Source organism: Schistocerca cancellata, chromosome 7, assembly GCF_023864275.1.
Source record: "Schistocerca cancellata isolate TAMUIC-IGC-003103 chromosome 7, iqSchCanc2.1, whole genome shotgun sequence".
Lineage (NCBI taxonomy): Eukaryota > Metazoa > Arthropoda > Insecta > Orthoptera > Acrididae > Schistocerca > Schistocerca cancellata.
Genome location: NC_064632.1, coordinates 309,899,155 through 309,922,029, shown reverse-complemented (window position 1 = coordinate 309,922,029; position 22,875 = coordinate 309,899,155). Strand labels below are relative to the sequence as shown.

The window sequence follows — 22,875 nt, the reverse complement described above, 5'->3', positions numbered from 1 at the left end:
TATCTCTGTAATTTTCCTTTATTACATTATTTATATCATAATAAATAAAGTTTTCATTTGAATCACCCTTGTAAAATGTAGCTGTGCAGCACTGTTTACAGAAAATATTTTAAATCTTGAGTGGCTGACCACAATGATACTGAAAGCATGGTGCCCTATTTTACAATGTAAATTATATTTTACAAAACTAATTGAGGTGTGCAGTTTCAGAACCACTACATAATTTGAATCTACTTTTACTGGACTCTGGAAAGTGAAGGATTTCTTGGTACCTGCACTATGCCTATGGGCACCTTGTTGAATACTTTTTCATCAGAGTACAAAACTCTGCCCTGGATCTTAGACAGCAATGGAAAGTAAAAGGCGACAGAATTTCCGTGTCATGTTATGATTCTGAAACAGTTCACCTTGAATTGATTCTTAATGTCAGCCATATATGAGTCTATGAATCTGAAGTCACTTGAAGAGGCTTATATAAACAGATACAACTATACACAAAGTAAAGTTATTACTCTAACACTTGATGTGAGGTATAACTACAGTTGATTCATCAACAAATGAGATAATGAATGTCTTCTGTCTGTAAAGTATTGATGCTGGAATGTGCATAGTAAAATGAGTTTGGAGCACTAGAAGTCTGAAATACGTCTGTAACCCTCTGGTAGTGAACACAACTGTGCAGGAAGTGTATGTAGCAAGTCTATGCATTGCACGACATGAAAGTGAATAACAGACAGTGTGCAAATTTTGGCTGATATAAGTACTGGGTGATTGATATTAGTTATATTGGTGAGATGTATAACAATAAGATACAAGACAAAGCAAGAGTTTATATGGTAACAAGCACTGACATGTGTTGTTACTACATACTGGCTGCAAAAACAGGACAACTTATAGGCAACCTATAAACGCTTTTGTTCTGAAAACAAATTCTTTTTTACTCATACTAAAGTGATACAAACCAATTTGGAACCAGAACCACAGTGTGTCAAATCTGTTTTTGTAACCCATGAATAGAAATTTCCAGTTGATAATTAATCAGAGATAATGCAAGTTTATGACTGATCATGGCCCTCTGGCCTGGAGGCAAGTGGATAGTCTATACCTCAGGTCAATTCTGTGATAAGACCAGCTGTATATTCCTCGGTCTTTGTTTCATTGAAGGCTTATGAAGTTACCCTGCTAAGATTAGGTGTGGATTATGCACTGGAAATGGGGAAGTATGTGTGGAATACCAACGTGGTCCCGCCCCCCTTCCCCCACCCCTGAAAGAAATACTAGCATCAGATGAAACAATTATTCTACAGACCAAATATCAAATACAGACTGAGAATTTTAAATTATTAGCTCCTGCAGTATTTGAAGTCAAGTCCCAGAGCTCACATCTCTCATAGAAAACAGTCATTCCACATAATACTAGGGACTGAGAGTTGGCTGAAATCCAAAACACTAAGTACGGCACGTCCAACATCTACAAAATTGACTGTATTAAAAGGAGGCAACAACTTATTGGCTCAAAAGCAGTTTAGAGACAGAGAGTACAATATTTTATTGTAATTCCAACTAAAAAAATAATTTAAAAATAAATAAATATCGTATGACCTTTTTCAAGATATTTCATCTCCTTAAGAGGGCAGTAGTCTTCACCTGTTTAAAAATAATCCAACTTCTATGACTGGCAACACAATTTCAGTATGTTCAAAACACATATGCTAAATTAAAAATATTCTAGAAGCTACTTTATTGTGTAGGGCAATAGTTTACCTGTGATACTCGTCCTCCATAAGAAAGTGTTCTCTACGATGCCTTATGTATTCCCTCCAATAACGCTCTTCTTCACGATCAAGCCTCTCTGTCTCACGCTCTTGTTCAGCCAAAGCTGCTCGTACTTTGCGTTCTTGCTCTTGAAGATCTTCAAGACTCTCCATCAACTGCCCCTCTTCTGCTTTCAGCTGCAAAACGATTCTCTTTTGGATATTTTGATCTTAATGTATAAAATGTTAGAATGAAGACACAGAACCCACAGTACACAACTACAGACAGACAACATACACATGTACAACACACCACCCTCCTTTCCCCTTTTTGGTCAATACCATGATAAAATGACCACTCTGAACTACTAAAATGTACTAACCTACACATACATGGGCATTAAGAAACAAATGCACAGGACCACAACTCACTCTCCTGTAACCACATTGAGGAATGAATATGTTCATGGATGATAGAGAAGTGGGATCTCTCTCTCTCTCTCTCTCTCTCTCTCTCTCACACACACACACACACACACACACACACACACACACACACACAGAGGAAGATTACGAAATTTCAAATACAGTGTTTCCATATATAAACAACACAGATACACCTTTCAAAAACACATGCTAAGTAACATATTTGAATAAAAAGAAAGGAACACATCAATCAAATAGGAAAGACTCACTGCTTCTAGTTCTTTTTCCAATTCATCTAAGTTCTGTTCTTCATCTTCAGCCTCCAACCTGAAAATAAACATGATGCTTTAATTTTTACTGCCATGTAACAACAGTCTCAAGTACAATATGTAAGTCTAGATGAAAAACACACTTAAATGTAAGAAGCAGTTGAGGGAATGACTTGAAATCACTTACACAATACACCAAGGAAACATCATCAAAAAATCTTGAACTATCGAAGTGGGAACTTTACAGCCCTTGGAAAACAGAAATAATGAAACTTAACACTTAATGTCAATTATGTTCTACATAATCCCTGGCTGCGAGGACTTCAATGATTCAGTCTCCAAGACTGATGACGAGCGTGAATCTCAACGACTAGCTGCTTTTGGGCTCTTCAGCCACTGGCAGGTGTCATCTTTCCCACTAGCAGAAACCAGGGAAGGGAGTGAACCAAGGGACCCCTTCCTAGTGAGATGAGCTGAAGAAGACTTTTGCTTCTCCATCTCAGAAGTAGGGACTGATATCCCCAATGGTTGGGGGGGGAGAAGGGGTGTGTGTTGCTCCTGAAGTAGGTGGTGTAGGAGCAACAGGGAGGGAAGTGACCTCCACTATCAAGGGGCAGGCGTAGTCTTCTGGTTCTGAGAGGTGACAGGAATGTGAGGAAATGATGGGGCGACAGCTGTTCTCATAGGGGTGATGTAAGAGGAGGTCATAACCACAGAATGTAGGTGCTCAAATTTCCTCTTAGCCTCAGTGTAGGTCGGTCGGTCCAGGGTCTTATATTCCATGATTTTCTGCTCTTTATGTAAAATCCTGCAGTCTGGTGAGCAAGGTGAATGATGCTCTCTGTAGCTGACACAGATGGGAGGCAGGGCACAAGGAGTATTGGGATGTGATGGATGTCCACAATCTCTACATGTGACACTGGAGAAACAGCAGGAAGACATATAGCCGAACTTCCAGCACTTAAAGCACCGCATCGGGGGAGGTATATATGGCTTGACAGCGGTAGACCATCACCCTGACCTTCTTGGACAATGTGTCACCCTCGAAGGCCAAGATGAAGCCACTGGTGGCAAGCTGATTATCCCTCAAACTCCGATGGACGTGCTGGGCGAAATTAACACCTTGCCACTCTAAATTCACATGCAGCTCATCGTGAGACTGCAAAAGAAGGTCCCTGTAGAATATAATACCCTGGACCATATTTAAGATCTTACGGGGCATGATGGTAACAGAAACATCCCCGAACTTGTCACAAGCGAGTAATGCCCGTGACTGGGCAGAGGATGCTGTTTTTATCAAGACTGATCTAGAGCGCATTTTCGACAAGCTCTCAACATCCCCAAATGGTCCACAAAAAAACTAATGCTTCATGGACATGAAAGCTTCCCCATCAACTTTCGTACTTATGAGGAACAGGGGCGAATAAGCTTCACTGCCATTCCTAGCCTGGCGTTCCTCCCATGGTGTGGCCAAGGAGGGGAACAATTTGGGGGTTATCTTTCTTAGCATTGAAGTTAGACTTTGCCCACTTAGAGACTGCTGGCGGTGGACCACCAGCAAGGGATGACGTACTATGCTTCATGGCATGTCATCCGCCCTGATGCCACCCATTCCAACCAGGGGCCCTCCCCACAGGCACCACCCAGCCGCAGCAAAGGCCACCTAGCAGGATGGCCATTGCTGGGAGTGCTGATGCTAGACGGTGATGGGCAACTCCTTGGCATACGTGGGGAGTTAACGGTGCAGGTATCAGAAGAGTGATACCTGTGTAGTCAGGGGGCGACAAGCAACAGGGTACATGGTGCCCCACCACACAACGGACTGGCTACCATGCTGGATATGAGGTGCAAAGAATTCCATGGTCATCGTCGGCGCAGAAAATGACACTGCATAGTGGGTGGAGGAAAACGCACCCAGGAAGGTGTCCTCCCCCAAGAGATGGAGGATGAACGGGACTGCAATGCCTCGATGAGAAAGTGGGCTAAAGACCTCAAAGCATGATGGACACAATGCACCATGTAAGGCACCCTTCCCCAATTGGCTAGCTTTTCAGGAAAATTTAGAAGGATGGAGGTCAAACCCTACAGGGGACCATCACATAAAGGCCAAAAGGTGTGAATCCTTTTAGTTGCCTCTTACGACAGGCAGGAATACCTTGGGCCTATTCTAGCTCCCCGACGTGCGGGGAGGGAGGGGGGGACAGTGGGTCATTTTCCTCACAGACTGTGCCATATTTATCCATTTACACTCATGAGGTACTGAATTAGAAATAAGTACTATGTTGAATGGAGAACATTGGCAGCACGGAGAATGGAATAATTCAGGCTGTCAAAACTGTCTAGGATGTCACTGGACCTTCTACTGGGAATGTGAGTCACAGTGGAGTACAGGATAGGCAAGACATGCAATATCAGCTCATTTAATCACAAATGCCCAACACATGGTAAACTCAATGTATGAAGTCCAAGCAGGCCACTTGGCTTCTTGTGTACTACATTGTCAAGGATGTATCATATGTTCCTCAGTCAAGGGAAGCTGCCACCATCAGTGTCAATTTATAGAGCTAAAATGTGTTAGTGACAGTAATTACCAATGGCTGTTGCAGATTTAACAACTGATTGGTCACAATTCAGTAAATTACTCAGCAGTTCAAATTCGTGAGCAGCCATTCCATCAAGGACCATCATCTTTTCTGGGTTCAGAAACCACTGACCCAACCATGTAGCTCTGACCACAGGACACAGAGATTAGCATGGTAATTGGATGCTAATAGGAATATTGCTATTGGACTCTCAAAGCAATGAGGAAACATCACCAGGAGTAAAATTGAAACAAATGAGCCCTCTGTCACAATTATTTTTAGTCTTCTTGACCAGGTTTCAACACTTCTAAGAGTGCCTTCATCAGAATTAAAACAATTGAAATGGCCTGTAACATAGTTACAAATTACTAGGAAAAGACATTTTTTATACAAAAAGTGTAATTACTGACTAACAATAAAAGACAGAAGCAGTACTTACATGTCACATATAAAATAATTAACGGGCCAGAAGGGCTTTAGTCCCAAAATATATGAAGAGGAATGCATAAAAGCGAGCCACTATGGGCTGCTCATACCTATACAGCCACAGGTTGCAACAGACTGAGGCACCCGCGTTAACAAGTGTGGGCAGATGACCATGACATTGCATCAAGAGTGCCATCTAGTAGCCGCAGGTACAACTTGACTACTTAACATTCAAGTGTAGACAGGCGAAATTATAATGAATATTGTTCAGTACATAACGTAAAAAGTAATATTTTGTTTAATAGTGACAGATAAAGTAACATTTTGTCTGCATCAAAGCTTAGCAGCACAGTTTGAAGCATAAAAACATCATTACAGAAAATACAGTAAGGGCTCAAAAACACAGGTTGTAGAAAGTGATACACAGCCAATAAACCATTTAATAAATGAAAAATTATGAGTTAACTTACATGGAAAAAAACATTTTGGTGAACTGCACAAGGAGACCTGAAATTAAATTTCAAGTAATGGCTTTATGCTGTTGAAGAAATTTATTTTACACAACTGCAGCTGTTCACTGACAATGAGACAATCATTTCGAAAAAGTGATTTAAAAATCTCTAATTCTTCCAGAATGTTTAATTTAAATCCTTTCTTCTCGGTGTGCAAAATGTTGATATCGCAAATAGATTTAGGTGCGTGACCTGTTATTAGAAGATGGTCAGCAAAAGATGAATTTTGGGGGCTAGTGCCATTTTTTCTTAAAAGGTGTTCTTTATATCTGGTTGTAAAGGGACGTCCTGTTTGTCCGATGTAGTAAGAAGAGCAGGTATCACAGACAATCTTATAGACACCAGAACCTTCTAAAGGGGACTGCATCGATTTTAAATTATGAATGAAGATTTTTTTCAAATTATTATTGGTAGAAAATGAAATGTTGCAGTTGTATTTATTACGAAGAAGGTGTAGGATCTGATAGGAGATGGGCCCTACAAAAGGAACAGAGAAATATTTTTTGGCTTGGATTTAAATGATAGAGGTGCCGAGCACAGTAACTCTTTTAGCAGTTTTCTTTTTAAGGATGTATCTACTATGCTAGCTTTATACTAGTTATTAACTGCTATCATTTTGAGTAAATTGATTTCATCGTTGAACTTTTCTTTCGAAAGTGGAATGGAAGTAGCAGAATGAAAGGAGGAGTTTTTATGAGACTGTGGATGAATGGAGGACGCAGGTACAATCTAATCAGTATATGTTTCTTTACGAAAAATATTGAATGAGATTTTATCTTTTATTAGTGTCAAGTCAAGAAAGTTTAATTGGCAGGCCTCGTTTTCAAGCTCGATAGTGAAAGATATTTTCTCATGAAGATCATCGAAGAGAATAAAAATACGGTCAATGCCATCAGCAGGTCCCTTGTAGATGATTAAAATATCATCAACACATCTGAAACAGGAGAGAATGTCTAGTGATGTAGCTGAAAAACAGTTAAAAAGCTTTTCTTCTAGATAGTTGATGAACATATCGGTACGGATACCAGCTATGGGATTTCCCATTGTGAGACCGTCAGATTGCTTGTACAATTTTTCATTAAATTCAAAATACTTGTACTTGACTATGACTGGGACGACATTCATGAAGTCAGTGATTTGTTCATCTGGAAGATACTTTTTGAAATGATGTAATTTTTTTTTCTATCACTGAAAGCGTTTCCTGTACAGGGACATTAATACAAAGATTTTTATGTCTAATGAAAACAACTTGGTGTCTGAACTGCATTCTAAATCTTTTATTTTTTGGACTAAGGCATGGCTATTGTCGATGGAATAATTGCTCCTGAAAACAAACGATTTTTTCAGAATTTCATGTAGAAATTTGGCCAAATCATGGTAAGTGTTATTCATACTATTAGATATTGGACGTATCGCATGGTTAGGGTTGTGGATTTTAAATTGAGACCGAAGTATTGGGGGCTGAGGGTTCATGTTAATGAGCATTTTCTTCTGAAACGGTTTGATTAGAATTTTTGCATTATTGATGGCTGACCTGACTTCTTTTTGTAATTCTGAGTTCATATTTACTTTGTCACCAGGGCTGACAGTAGCAAAAAGTCAAAGTTCTCCACAAATGAAAATACGTTAAAAGGGTTCCCTGGTGTAGCAATCAAGACTGCAAGATAAATCTCACTGAAGACATTTTCCACTGTCTCAGTTTCGATTAATAGAGTCTCTACAATGTGTGGCTCTTGCAAAATCACTTGAACAGAAGGAAGAGACAATCTGCGTCATAGGGTACATCTGTTTTCTCACTATGGCACCTACTGATAATAACCAATACACCTGCTGCATGCAGCAGTAAATTTTTTCATGTTTATTTGGCAGAACCCAATGCTTGAGCTAATATAATGCAAACGAGAGGTGACACATACTGAACCTAACATAGTTATGAGAGTTTTGCTTCACCACTTGTTCAGTTCATTTTGTACTATTGGTTCATTTTGAGAATGAGATTTTTATAGGGTTCTTTTACAGAAGTTTTTCCATTATACATACAATAAACTTGAAACCCCATTCCAATGTCATACTACTTTCAACCATCTCATTACAAGTGTGTTGTAACTACCAAATTTGCGTGTGTGATGCATCCTACTTCATATGTGAAGTCTGTACTTGATTCGGCCACTAGAGCCCACCAAACCTGCTAGTACGACAGCAGCTGCTACAACTAATGACTATACAAGCCAGAGCGCAAAGCTCCACTGGTCACTTGTGTGTTGTCTGTACTTTGTCTTTGTTACAGTGTTCTTGGGTTAGAACAGCTTATTATTGGACCAAGCAAGGAAATTACACTTATTTTGTTCTTACAGGCATTCTGTGAAGCAGTCACTTTCAAAGCTCTGGTACTTTATCATTATTCTCTGAAGATAAATTATTTTGTTCTCACATAAAATTTCATGTTGGTCTGGAACTACTCTTGAATAACTGTGGTGTGGTTTCCTACTTGGGTTTGAATTTTTACTTTTGTTTTTGAATAGCAGTCTGATTTATGTCTTGATCTTCTGATCAAGACAGTGACTTACCCTCTTCGTCAGTTTTCCAATTTTTCCATATTTGACCCCTTTTAGTCTCCTACTGTTGTGAAATGTCAGGCAACCAATGCAGAAAGTTTCAAAACACTAGCATTTTTCATTAATGTTACCTAATTCTAAGATGTGGACTATTTGCTACAAAGAAATGTAACTAGTACCAAAGATGAAGCTTAAGCTATTTGAAGGGGATCACTCCTGTAATAAGTTCAAGTGAATTACAAAACTAAACAAAAAATACCTCTTTAAAAAGCTGCTATAATCATTCCATTCTTCAGCTGTGAGCCTCAACTGCTGGTCAAGAAGATCCAGCAATGCATCAGTGCACTCTTCACATAGAGGGTGATCAATTTCTGAATTACTTGACAGCAGGTCAAAGAGACCGGCTGTTACCTGTAAATGAAATGTAAAATACAACAATAACTATAATGAACTTGTTAAAATCATACTTCGCAATCAAGAAAGGACTGGCCTAATTTTATAATTATATTCATGTCACCAGTGCCTACTATTTTGTTATATTGTGAATGTAGCTTTGGATAGTTGAAATTTGTGTATGCTACATAGGAGGCAGAAATACTCTAGAATGTTCTTAATTTGTTACGAGACCAGGTACACTAGAAAGTAAATGTGAACTTTGCTCTTTCAGCAAAAATGTGAGAGCTATAATTCTATGTGACTGTAGAATGGGGTAACAAGCTCCAATACAGAAAAAAAGAGTAGAATGCCTGCCACCATCACTTCTGAGCCAAAAAGGCTGCACACTGCTGCAATGACTACATCTGTTGCTTGATAGGCAATTAAAAAAAAAAAAAGAGCAACACGCAGTGAGAGAAAGGGGGGGGGGGGGAGAGAGAGAGAGAGAGAGAGAGAGAGAGAGAGAGAGAGAGAGAGAGAGAGAGAGAGAGAGAGAGAGAGAGAGAGAATGTTAACTCACCCTCATCTTGTGACTCAGGCTCTCCTTTTCACCTTCGTCATCAATAAGCATAAACCCGTTAGCACCATTGCCCGACTCAGTGAGTCTGACCGCTGGTACGTACCGATCTAGACTTGCTGCATGGGTTTCCAAATCTACTTCTGGTGCTGGCTGGATTGGTACTGCAACAATCAGTGAGTTATTACATGTGTATTTTATATGTACATCTGTGTGTAAACATATACTTACTATATATAACCTTTTAATCAACTTTCAAAACTACCATGCAATGTAGCACTTACATCATTGTATTTGCAGTTGAAAAGGCATCAGAGTGGTTATTTATCTGTCCTGGCATGTGACACAATGAATGTTATTTCATTGTTATTTTTTCTCATGAACACAATGTGATTAGTTGAAAGAGGGCAAATATTGTGGAGCCACCTACAATTACAGCTAGTGTTTTAAATCTACCTTAATATCTACCCTAAATAAACTACCAAGTTATACAGAGCAGCCTGCCTTGACAATAAGACACTGACCAGCAACCACAGTAACCATAAGCACTTCCTTCTTTTGTGTGTATTTAGTACTTCTAGTTAATATAACCTAAGCATTGACCAAACATTTTTTCAAGACAGGTCACATGTTCAGTCTGTACGCAAGAACTTTAAAAAATGAGCTAGTTTCCCAATAGGGCCTGCTATACACTTAATGTGACTCTTTTTGTTTGTGCTTGGTAAGGGCAGTGTGAATAATAACACCACCACATTTAACCAGTTATGCATACTGATCAAGTAAAGCAATCATTAATCCAAAGGATGGACTATAAGAAAATCAGTTTAATATCCATCATTACAGATGGAGTACGAGCTTGGGTTCGGGATGGATGGGGAAGGAAATTGGCTGTAACTATCCTCCCCTTTTGCCTCAAACAGTTTGGGGAATCCATGGAAATTCTACATCTGGACAGCCTGGTGGGGTATTGATCCTCACCCTTCTGAATGCGAGTCCAGCCTATCTTGCTCTGTGAAGGTTGGCTTTGAATTGCCCAAAGTTTTACAAGAGTAACAGAAAAAAATGCATGAATTTGTACAATTTAATGAAAGTTTTTCTGTCCTTGGCTGATTGCAGATGAATGTGAACTAAGTCTTACTTGGCATCTTGGCTGGTGACTTATTATTATGGCTTAAACAGTTTCAAAATGAGTGGACACATTACAAATGCATGTCCCACAACGCAATACTTGTAATATGCAGCTATCATTATAAACGATCACAATGAAATAGTAATGACTGAGGTCATTCTTTTGAGCCCATTATTAACTGAGTAGATTCTTGATGACCACATGATCCTCTGTGGTTCTCTTCTGGTTACTACTGTTTTGAGAATTATATTTCTCATCGCAGAACTAGTTACAATATAAAAATGTCAATAATCCATCAGTTGAAGAAGAATTATTTCATATTCAGTCAGAAAAAGCTTTAGAACAGCCATATGCTCAACACTGCAGCTTTGGATTTGTAACCAGAGTGACCATTGATACAAAGCTTTCAATTGTGAAAATCATGATCATTTCACCATCTGCATAAGCTGTGCACAAAGGAGACTGTACCACAAGCTTTAATGAGTGGAAAGGAACTAGTCTGACACTACCATACAATTAAGTCTTAATTATTATAACAACAACAAAATCCAACTATATGCATCACGTGTCCTCACAAAATGAAGTTGATAAGCTCATACATGTATAGTGAGTGCCAAATGCCACACTTTGTCTGTTTTTCAAAACAGATGTGTCTTTTGCTACTACTCTTGTTGTTCAGAGGGGGTTATTTATTATTGTTAGGTTCTTTTAAATTCTGGGCTTACAAACAAATGAAGCAGATCATAAGCAAGCTAATTCAAAAATACTGGTACACTGTTCTAAAAATATTTGATGATATGGAATGTGGACCAGGAGATGAGAAGGAGAAGGCTATTAATGATGTCAAAACTATGAAAGTAACAGGCTATCATAAAAATACAGCTGAAGCTGTAAAGGCCTTGCAAAATACAGCAATACCAGATCAACCAACTCCATCAATAGGATATGCAACAACAGAATTTCTTCTGACGGTGTAATTAAAACTATTCCAGTCCCTTTACCAAAGAAATACAGTGCCACAGAATGCAAAGATTACATGATAATTAATTTCAGATGCCACATTATAAAAGCCATGTGCAGCCTGTTCACAGAAGACTAGAAAGATAACTGAAGAAAATGTGTGGGAGAATCAGTTTGTACTGAGGAAAAGAGAGGGAACATGCACCACTATTGGATTTTTGAAGATGACATGACACAGAATGTTAGAGGTTAACAGGAATATGTACTAAGTTACGTTGATTATGAAGATGTGTGGATTGGAGTAACACCCTGAATACCTTAAAAGATGTTTGTGTCACCTAGAAGGACAGACAAAGGAATTCCATACAAGACAAAGTGGTGGTAGGATTGACAATGAGGGAACAAACAAGAGAAGTATTGGAAAACCTGCTGGACAAGAGTGTTTTATGTCAACAAAACCTTTAAATTATTAAGCAACGGACAAACTGTTATAAAAAGGAAAAATAAACATAGTAAGATCACAAAGACATTAAGTACACTATGATTAAGCAGTGTTGGCTGAATCCAAGGAATAACTACAATTTATGAAGAAGAGGGTCATAAATGTGCAAAAGAGTATTGAATGTGGAAAAATATAGAAAAGAATAAAGTGATGAGAATCAGTAAACATTAAGTTTCTCTCAAAATATCATTGGAATGAAAGACTCTGGAACCCGTAAAATATTTGAGGTACTTGGGAAGTTTGGTGACATACAATGGAAGCCACGTGGAAGACACCAGAAACAGATCATCTCTGGGTAAAAGAACTTTTGAAGGATGTGTAGCAGTTTTTCGTTGTGCCTGTCTGCAACTCAAAGGGTTATCTCTCCGGTAAGTAGCAATCTTGCCTTATCCTAATATTGTTGATATTCCCACTAAAAGTTTCCACTGTTTGAGATGGAAGACTAATGTTTAAAAACCAGTCGATGATGGAGCACACAATACAAATGTCCTGGATGGGAAAGGAAATTTGCTGTCTTGTTTTTCTTTGATTTCTTTTCAGAGGAATAATCCCAGAAATTTTTTAAGAAATTTAGGGAAACAAATGTAACGTAATCATGGATAGCTAGATGGGGAATCAGACCTTTCTCCTCTCAAATGTGCTTCTAGATATTTTCACTGCACTGTCTCACTCGGTTTCAGGATGAAAGTGGTGTCCAGTCACCTAGTCTCATAACATGCCGTAAGTCACCTAGTCTCATAACATGCCTTAATACTATTAAGTGCTCCTTGCTCCACATACCACAACATATCGGTCTGGAAACCAGTCACCATCATCTGATTCTGTGAATAATACTCGTCCATCTCTTCACTTTTACACGTGTAGTGTTCAGATGATTCACAAATCATATCATCCATAACCAATACTGTGATATCGTTAGTGACAACATGTGTCTGGCTGGGACACGGCAAGCCATCAATGCCTTTGGCTTTCCACTAAATAATTCTGACACAACAGCACATAGTAAAACATGGGACTTGCTGCATTGTGTACCACATCCCGTCTCGCAAGAGATTTCTGAAGCACATTCACCTCCTAAGAAAGGGAATTGGGTAATAGGTACTAATTTGGAGAGATCAACCTGCATCCATTCCCTGTAAAGCACTGTAAAGTTGTTCAGTCTACCCAACTGCAAATTCACTATTGTTAAACAAGTTGGCTATGATACAATGCCACTTCAGAAAAATGATCCTTTTCATTTCTGCACACTTCATAAATGAGCTAAAAAAGAGGATAGATGGACAACATAAAATAGTGACACAATTAAGATACATGTGATGTTTTATGTTACTGTTGCAGGATAGTTTCAGAGATGTAGAAACAAAGCAATCTGCATCATTATTTAGACACGCACATACCCTTCTATGGATCAAGGAGCAGATACTTCCAAGCAACAAGACAATCAAAGTTCTTGTCTTTATCACTGTTGTCGTTGTTGTCTGGTTTGATGCAGCTCTCCATGCTACTCTATCCTGTGCAAGCTTCATCATCTCCCAGTACCTACTGCAACCTACATCCTTCAGAATCTGCTTACTGTATTCATCTCTTGGTCTCCCTCTATGATTTTTACCCTCCACGCTGCCCTCCAGTACTAAATTGGTGATCCCTTGATGCCTCAGAACATGTCCTACCAACTGATCCCTTCTTCTAGTCAAGTTGTGCCATAAACTCCTCCCCAATTCTATTCAAAACCTCCTCATTAGTTATCTGATCTACCCATATAGTCTTCAGCATTCTTCTGTAGCACCACATTTCGAAAGCGTCTATCCTCTTCTTGTCTAAACTATTTATCGTCCGTGTTTCACTTCCATACATTGCTACTCTCCATACAAATACTTTCAGAAACGGCTTCCTGACACTTAAATCTATACTTCATGTTAACAAATTTCTCTTCTTCAGAAACGCTTTCCTTGCCATTGCCAGTCTACATTTTATATCCTCTCTACTTCCACCATCATCAGTTATTTTGCTCCCCAAATAGCAATACTCCTTTACTACTTTAAGTGTCTCATTTCCTAATCTAATTCCCTCAGCATCACCCGACTTAATTCGACTACATTCCATTATCCTCGTTTTACTTTGGTTGATGTTCATCTTATATCCTCCTTTCAAGACACTGTCCATTCCGTTCAACTGCTCTTCCAAGTCCTTTGCTGTCTCTGACAGAATTACAATGTCATCGGCGAACCTCAAAGTTTTTATTTCTTCTCCAAGGATTTTAATGCCTACTCCAAACTTTTCTTTTGTTTCCTTTACTGCTTGCTCAATATACAGATTGATTAACATCGGGGAGAGGCTCCAACCCTGTCTCACTCCCTTCCCAACCATTGCTTCCCTTTCATGTCCCTCGACTCTTAAGACTGTCATCTGGTTTCTGTACAAATTGTAAATAGCCTTTCGCTCCCTGTATTTTACCCCTGCCAACTTCCGAATATGAAAGAGAGTATTCCAGTCAACACTGTCAAAAGCTTTCTCTAAGTCTACAAATGCTAGAAACGTAGGTTTGCCTTTCCTTAAGATAAGCCTTTACTAAGATAAGTCATAGGGTCAGTATTGCCTCACGTGTTCCAACACTTCCACGGAATCCAAACTGCTCTTCCCCTAGGTCGGCTTCTACCAGTTTTTCCATTCGCCTGTAAAGAATTCGCGTTAGTATTTTGCAGCTGTGACTTATTAAACTGATAGTTCGGTAATTTTCACATCTGTCAACACCTGCTTTCTTTGGGATTGGAATTATTATATTCTTCTTGAAGTCTGAGGGAATTTCGCCTGTCTCATACATCTTGCTCACCAGATGGTAGAGTTTTGTCAGGACTGGCTCTCCCAAGGCTGTCAGTAGTTCTAATGGAATGTTTCCTACTCCCAGGGCCTTGTTTCGACTCAGGTCTTTCAGTGCTCTGTCAAACTCTTCACGCAGTGAAACTTCCTGGCAGATTAAAACTGTGTGCCCGACCGAGACTCGAACTCGGGACCTTTGCCTTTCGCGGGCAAGTGCTCTACCAACTGAGCTACCGAAGCACGACTCACGCCCGGTACTCACAGCTTTACTTCTGCCAGTACCTCGTCTCCTACCTTCCAAACTTCCAAACACACAGTTTTAATCTGCCAGGAAGTTTCATATCAGCGCACACTCCGCTGCAGAGTGAAAATCTCATTCTCTTCACGCAGTATCATATCTCCCATTTCATTTTCATCTACCTCCTCTTCCATTTCCATAACATTGTCCTCAAGAACATGGCCTCTGTATAGACCCTGTATATACTGCTTCTACCTTCCTGCTTTTCCTTCTTTGCTTAGAACTGGGTTTCCATCTGAGCTCTTGATATTCATGCAAGTGGTTCTCTTTTCTCCAAAGGTCTCTTTAATTTTCATGTAGGCAGTATCTATCTTACTCCTAGTGAGATAAGCCTCTACATCCTTACATTTGTCCTCTAGCCATGCCTGCTTAGCCATTTTGCACTTCCTGTCGATCTCATTTTTGAGACGTTTGTATTCATTTTTGCCTGCTTCATTTACTGCATTTTTGTATTTTCTCCTTTCATCAATTAAATTCAGTATCTCTTCTGTTACCCAAGGATTTCTACTAGCGCTCGTCTTTTTACCTACTTCATCCTCTGCTGCCTTCACTACTTCATCCCTCAGAGCTACCCATGCTTCTTCTACTGTATGTCTTTCCCCCATTCGTGACAATTATTCCCTTATGCTCTCTGTGAAACTCTGTACAACCTCTGGTTTAGTCAGTTTATCCAGGTCCCATCTCCTTAAATTCCCACCTTTTTGCAGTTTCTTCAGTTTTAATCTACAGTTCATAACCAATAGATTGTGGTCAGAGTCCACATCTGCCCCTGGAAATGTCTTACAACTTAAAACCTGGTTCCTAAATTTCTGTCTTACCATCATGTAATCTATCTGAAATCTTCTAGTATCTGCAGGCTTCTTCCATGTATACAACCTTCTTTCATGATTCTTGAACCAAGTGTTAGCTATGATTAAGTTATGCTCTGCGCAAAATTCTATCAGGCAGCTTCCTCTTTCATTTCTTAGCCCTAATCCATATTCACCAACTATGTCTCCTTCTCTTCCTTTTCCTACTGTTGAATTCCAGTCACCCATGACTATTAAATTTTCGTCTCCCTTCACTACTTGAATAATTTCTTTTATCTCATCATACATTTCATCAATTTCTTCATCATCTGCAGAGCTGGTTGGCATATAAACTTGTACTACTGTAGTAGGCGTGAGCTTCGTGTCTATCTTGGCCACAATAATGCGTTCATGCTGTTTGTAGTAGCTTACTCGCACTCCTATTTTTTTTATTCATTATTAAACCTACTCCTGCATTACCTCTATTTGATTTTGTATTTATAACCCTGTATTCACCTGACCAAAAGTCTTGTTACTCCTGCCACTTCCCACTATAACTTTAACCTATCCATTTCCCTTTTTAAATTTTCTAACCTACCTGCCCAATTAAGGAATCGGGCATTCCATGCTCCCATCTGTAGAATGCCAGTTTTCTTTCTCTTGATAATGACATCCTCTTGAGTAGTCCCCGCCCGGAGATCCGAATGGGGGACTATTTTACCTCCGGAATATTTTACCCAAGAGGATGCCATCATCGTTTAATCATATAGTAAAGCTGCATGCCCTCAGGAAAAATTACGGCTGTAGTTTCCCCTTGCTTTCAGCCATCCGCAGTACCACAACAGCAAGGCTGTTTTGGTTAGTGTTACAAGGCAAGATCAGTCAATTGTCCAGACTGTTGCACCTGCAACTACTGAAAAGGCTGCTGCCCCTCTTCAGGAACCACACGTTTATCTGGCCTACGGTACGGCTAACTGTATCGTTGAGGCACGCAAACTTCCCCACCAACAGCAAGGTCCATGGTTCATGGTTCACTAATACTTCATATTTCAAATACAAGCCATCTTTTCATAGCCTGATGACAATTACTGGTACAACTACCCACTTGCTTATATAATGTTCACACTACAAATAAGGATGAAAAATGTGGATTGTTGCACAGGCTCTTAGCAGACTATGCTGTGTGTGTGTGTGTGTGTGTGTGTGTGTGTGTGTGTGTGTGTGTGTGTGTGAGTGAGAGAGAGAGAGAGAGAGAGAGAGAGAGAGAGAGAGAGAGAGAGAGAGAGTTATGATGATGACAACCAGTTAATACAAATCCAAGACATTGACTGATCTACATAAATTTAATTTTTTTTCTCTGCATTTTGCTGTGTTTGGAAATATCAATGAATATGACAACACTCAAACATGTTAAAATAGTTAAAAGGTTTTAAGCTACAGGTAGTGCTGTCTTGTGATTGCTTACACAAGCAATGTGCAGTTACACTACAATATTTGTCCCAAAGATATTCTGAACAATACTTGTCAAATTGAATTCATTATAGTTATGTTAACAATATGAATATTTACAAAATACAAACAGAATTGCTTCATCACACTGCTCTGATGCAGCACAGCATAAAAGGTTTGGACCACTCAACTTGCCTAGGAACAAATGCTTGCCATCCTGAGGATAATTTAAGTGAACTAGGGGAATGCAGCAACAGTATAGCTTAAGACACTACACACTCAACACAGAAAAGATTGCAATATATATTTTATGAACAATGAGATATAAGGAATAATTATACACAATTATTGGGTATGGGCTCATAAGAGCATGTATTCAACAACTTCACATCCTAGACACAATGATGGCATCCATTAGTGTTATAGCTATGCATGATAGCATTAATTTTTAAATATCTTACGCAATAAAAGAAGTTACTAACGAAATGACTAGTTGCTGCTAGAACGAGGTAAAGCATCACAGTGAAGGACTAAAAAATTATCAACAAATATCTATGTCTCTTGAAAGATCTCTAAAGACTTTTCAAAATGCTACCTAAAATCTCAGTGAAAGCCACCAATTTACATAGTTTAACAGTGCTATGGTATTTACACATAAACAATGTTACTAAAACAAAGGAAAAGTGTAAGGAACATCACATTTCTAACATAGCCTATAAGGCTTGATGCAATCTGTAGAAACAAATGGCTTCACAAATCATTATAAACACTTATGTGTCTAGTTATACTTGTATAAAACAGTAAAAGCTTTTGTTCTCATTGTCTTCCCTACTTGCTGTGGGAAGTTTGATATGTGAAGAATGGCAATATCAAATCTTAATACAAACAATGGCCAGATGTCAGGCTCTTGAAAAACTTCTGAAACAGAATCATGATGTTAGATTGTGTTTTGTTGAGTTCTTGAGCCCGGAGACTGGTTTGATGCAGCTCCCCATGCTATTTTATCTTGTATAAGCCTCTTTTGTCTCTGCATAAGCACTGTAACCCACATTCACTTGAACCTGCTTACTGAAATGAAGCCTTGGTCTCTCTCTATAATTTTTACCCCCCACCCCCCATTTCCTTTCATTATGAGACTGATAATCCCTTAAAGTCACACCAGGGAGTGTCCTTCCAAATAATCCCTTCTTTTATAGTTAAGTTGTGCTATGATAAACTAAAGCACAGTATTTTAACACAGGGTCTGTGGAAAACCTGTGGGTTGCTTCTTTCCATCCTAGCTCATTCACATGCATACTTCTATGACTGGATTGCATGACAGGGAGCAAATTAATTTTTGTCCCTACAGAGAGAGAATTCTTTGAATACTGTTCCCAGATCAAAAACATGGTAAGGATACAGGTAAAAAAATGTAATGTAATAAATACTACGAACTATTTCAATGGAATGTACATCAAACAGTAGTATGGTACGATGGCTTGCGTAACATCATGTTTGCTGAACAGTTAAGGACTCAAAGAAAAATTAAATATGATCAGTGTTATTACCTACCCACTTACTAAAGAACACAGCATTTATCAAATGAATAGTGCATTGCTTATGATTGCTGACAAATTGCATAATGAGCTGCAACTTCTTGTTACTCACAGGAAATCTATAACACTGACTACTCAATGTCCCAAACCTCATGCTAATTTTGCAACATAATGAATGCATCTAGTGAAGTTTAAAAAGATGAACAGTCACTGGTACTAACAAGGAATTAATTAACGGCTCTATTCCACTGCACTAATCTGTCTCACTTGTAAACAACTTTCATGTGCACATCCTTGCTTCATATTTTTCTAAAAACAGAAATATTTTTTTGGTTCTTCGGAATCACACTGTTGCAATGACATCTGAAAAATACTGTATCTTGCACCAATACAAAATCTGTGGTCTTGAAAAATCAATAAAACCTAAAATCAATAACAATTGATTAGGTAATACATTTCACTGATCATTATTACATTCCACTGTCACTTAAATACTGTGAAATGAAGATCTTTCTACAGTACTCAAGTTTCTACAGTGTTTGTACCTTTAGCTCTAATGAACACTGACGTTAAACAACAGTTTTTACCAAGAGTAGGTTTACGGAGAAAACACTGACGTTAGCTGCCGTAAGAAATATAGATACTATCGTATGTTCTTTACGATGGTCTTGAAAGAAGTTACGAATCCAAATTACACCTGCACAAACAAGCCATTTGTCGAAGAGACTGATACAAATCCATTTGCACCTCAACAAGTTAACACCTTTAGAACATTATTTTTTATGATTCTGATTTATTTCTAAGGTTCTAACAATATATTTGGCTACTTTTAGAACAAATTAAATTACACGACTGACAGATTACTATTTATGTGGCCTTATCTCTCAACTCGAAAAACCACCAATTTCACAGATCACCAAGTTTTCACTTTTCTTATATTGCTCTGATACAATTTTTACTTACAGGATAATTCAGCCAGTGTATGTTCTCCTAAACTGTTGAAGGAAGAATCCAATTTTACAGGTTGCAGGCATCTTTGACAGACAAAGCTTACACTGCATTTTGGTTCAACCATAGCTACTGCATCCATTTAATAGCTTTCGCATCCCTACAGAACTTAACGGTTCACCTTCCGCAGTTCGACCAGTCCAACATTCTAGCGAAAACTGTCAACATCCAAACAATGGTGACCTTCAAAATCTACAGTGCGTCTTAAATAATTCACCATATAGTACTGCCAGCACACAGTTTTTATCCGCGTTTGATAATATGAGCGTTTTATATATTTCGTATGTTACAAATATATTTTGTGTCATTTAACAGAAAAAAATATGACTCATTAATTGCCTAGATCGTCTGCTACTGCTGACAGACTGAGTACTGATTTCTGATTGGCTGTGAGATCAGCTGTTCGTCTGCCGCCATTTCAAATATACTCAACGCTTGACAACAGCTGAAAATACATTTGTAAACAGCTTTAAAGATGTTTGAATTCTCTTCATCTGAAAACATATTTGTAAACAACCTTAAATACGCTTGAACTGTGTTATTGCGAATCTAAACAAAAGGATCAAATCGCGGAGAGAGTCTTTGGAAATCTTGTGTCTACAATTGATTCCAATTCACATCTTTGAGTTCTGGAAGTACGGCTGACATCTTACAAACATGAAATGAGAATAGTGCGTCAGGCATATTGTTGAAATCAATTAAAAAGGCGTGAACCAAGGATTTAAAATGACTATAAAACTAATATCTAGCTTTTATCGTAATATGTCAACAAAGAAGGTGAAGACCAGACCAGAATCTGTCTCTCCGCGAAGCTTTTAATGTGCTTTATTATACTCACTGACTGGAGAATAAGATAGTCGCTGATACGTAACAGCACGAGAAGTTCATCATCACACTCTTAAACGATAATGATACCAGAGCAGCTAAACCTATAGGATCCTAAGTTTGCAATGAAATATTTACACTTAAATTATAATGCCATGTGTAATTATTACGCTACGCGGAAAGGGCTGATCGTCTGCATGCTGATGTCGTTACGTGAAATCTCGCATAAAATAATTGCCTCTACTTACCGAATTATTCATACATCCTGATAACGCTTCAAGTAAAATCTTGGAATTACATAGGAGATCTAAAAACAAAATTTGCTGAAATAGAAATATGTGTGAGAAATCAGATACGCTACGACAGGATATACAATTACAGATCTCTTACCAGTGCAAATGGTGCCGAGTTAAAAATCTTTTGCTGAGATATAATTAACAAGGAATTCCAGTCGTTTTCATTTGTTTCCACGCATTAAACATTAGTCTGAGAGAAGAGCAAAGAAATTTCTCAATTTTTTAAAATTTTATTAGGTGTCGGCTACAAACAATTTTCTGTGGTAGTAGATACATCACAAATGTAAAACAGCAGTTCACGTATATTTCGTTCTTGAAGTCTATTATAGAATTATCAATCCATCAACAGTTACATTTTAATGTTGCCAGAGCATTAAAAGTCGATTATAATCTATGGAGCATACTAGAGAAATCTGTGTACATACTCCCTAAGCCACCGTATCGTGCGTCACGGAGGCTACCTTGTACGACTACTAGTAATATTCTTTTCTGTTCCACTTTCTGTATGCTTCTGTAAGGGCCCTAATCTTTCTAATCTTATCTTCATGGTTCTTACACGAAATACTCGTTGGCAGGAGTAGAATCGTTCTACAGTCAACTTCAAATGCCAGCTCCCTAAATTTTCTCGATAGTGCTCCTCGGAAAGAACATCGCCTTCCCTTCATTGATAATCATTTGAGTTCCCAAAGCACATCTGTATTACTTGTAGTAGGGTAGGAGCCTCTGCACACTGATGTCATGAAGTTAAATCTCGGATAAAATGGTTGCCTCTACTCACTAAATTATTCACACGTCCTGATAATACTTCAAATAAAGCTCGTAATTACAGGATAGACCAAAAAACAGAATATGCTGAACGAGAAAAATATATGAGAAATGGGATATGTAACGAAAGAATAAAGAATTACACATCTTAAAAGTTCTGAAATATATGCACACAGACACTAAAATAATGTTAACCTGCACAAGATCTCCAGATATGATACTTTGAAACACCGTGTCAGATAAGGGTGCAATTTATCACCGATATTACTTAATACACACATTGATGGCATGTTAAGAAGGCGAATATAAGTACATCCTGTTTAACAGATACCACAGAATGGAACCATAAACCACTGTCTTTCTTCAGACGGCCAGTTTATTGTCTTCAACGGTGACTACATATAGACTACGTATAATCCACTTCTTTGACTGTGATGGTAGGACATTTGGAGAATAAACCACATTTTACGTCAACGTCCTGAATATATTGGCGCCAGGCATGTGTCAGTAGCATACATCAACAACAGTAAGAACCACAGCCGTATTGATTAAGCCTCTCCTATGAGCAGTTAATACAAAAACTTTGCCATTATCTTCAGTTCTGGTGATAAGGTTAATCGTGTTTTCTGTCTCTTAAAGGTTATTGTTGAGACTGCGATAAATGTCAGTAGGAACAGTCGGTTACCAACAGTAAAATATCGCTATTTATTATTGTTCCCTTGAAGATACATATACGAGGGTTGGAACTTAAATAGTAACAACTATTTATTCACAACTGATACAAAAGAGTTACATGTTTGCATCTGTTACTGTCCTTCAAAGTAATCACCAGCGTTGTGTAGAACCCATTGCCAGCGATGTGGAAGACATAGTATACCGTTAGCAGAGTCTGTTCTGTTGATGGTGCGAATGGAGCGGTCTGCTGCCTGTCGAATCTCTGGAATAGTTCTGAAGCGAATGCAACGAAGTGGTTCCTCGGAATCAAATCAAAGTCACAAGGACTTAAGTCCGGGGTGTATGATGGATG

At 38.5% G+C, this 22,875-nt stretch overlaps 1 protein-coding gene across 1 annotated transcript in view; it reads right to left on the bottom strand.

The window, feature by feature from the left end:
- The window catches only part of LOC126092108 (beclin-1-like protein), a 40,002-nt gene extending 19,707 nt beyond the window's left edge, over positions 1-20,295 (bottom strand). The window contains exons 1-5 of the mRNA XM_049907539.1: positions 19,918-20,295; positions 9,480-9,640; positions 8,784-8,935; positions 2,450-2,507; positions 1,765-1,952 (exon numbers count right to left, since the gene is read on the bottom strand). Coding sequence (XP_049763496.1) covers positions 1,765-1,952; positions 2,450-2,507; positions 8,784-8,935; positions 9,480-9,640; positions 19,918-20,044 — 686 coding nt within the window. The 5' untranslated portion in view covers positions 20,045-20,295. The remainder of the gene's footprint in view (positions 1-1,764; positions 1,953-2,449; positions 2,508-8,783; positions 8,936-9,479; positions 9,641-19,917) is intronic.
- Between the last annotated feature and the right edge of the window lie 2,580 nt (positions 20,296-22,875).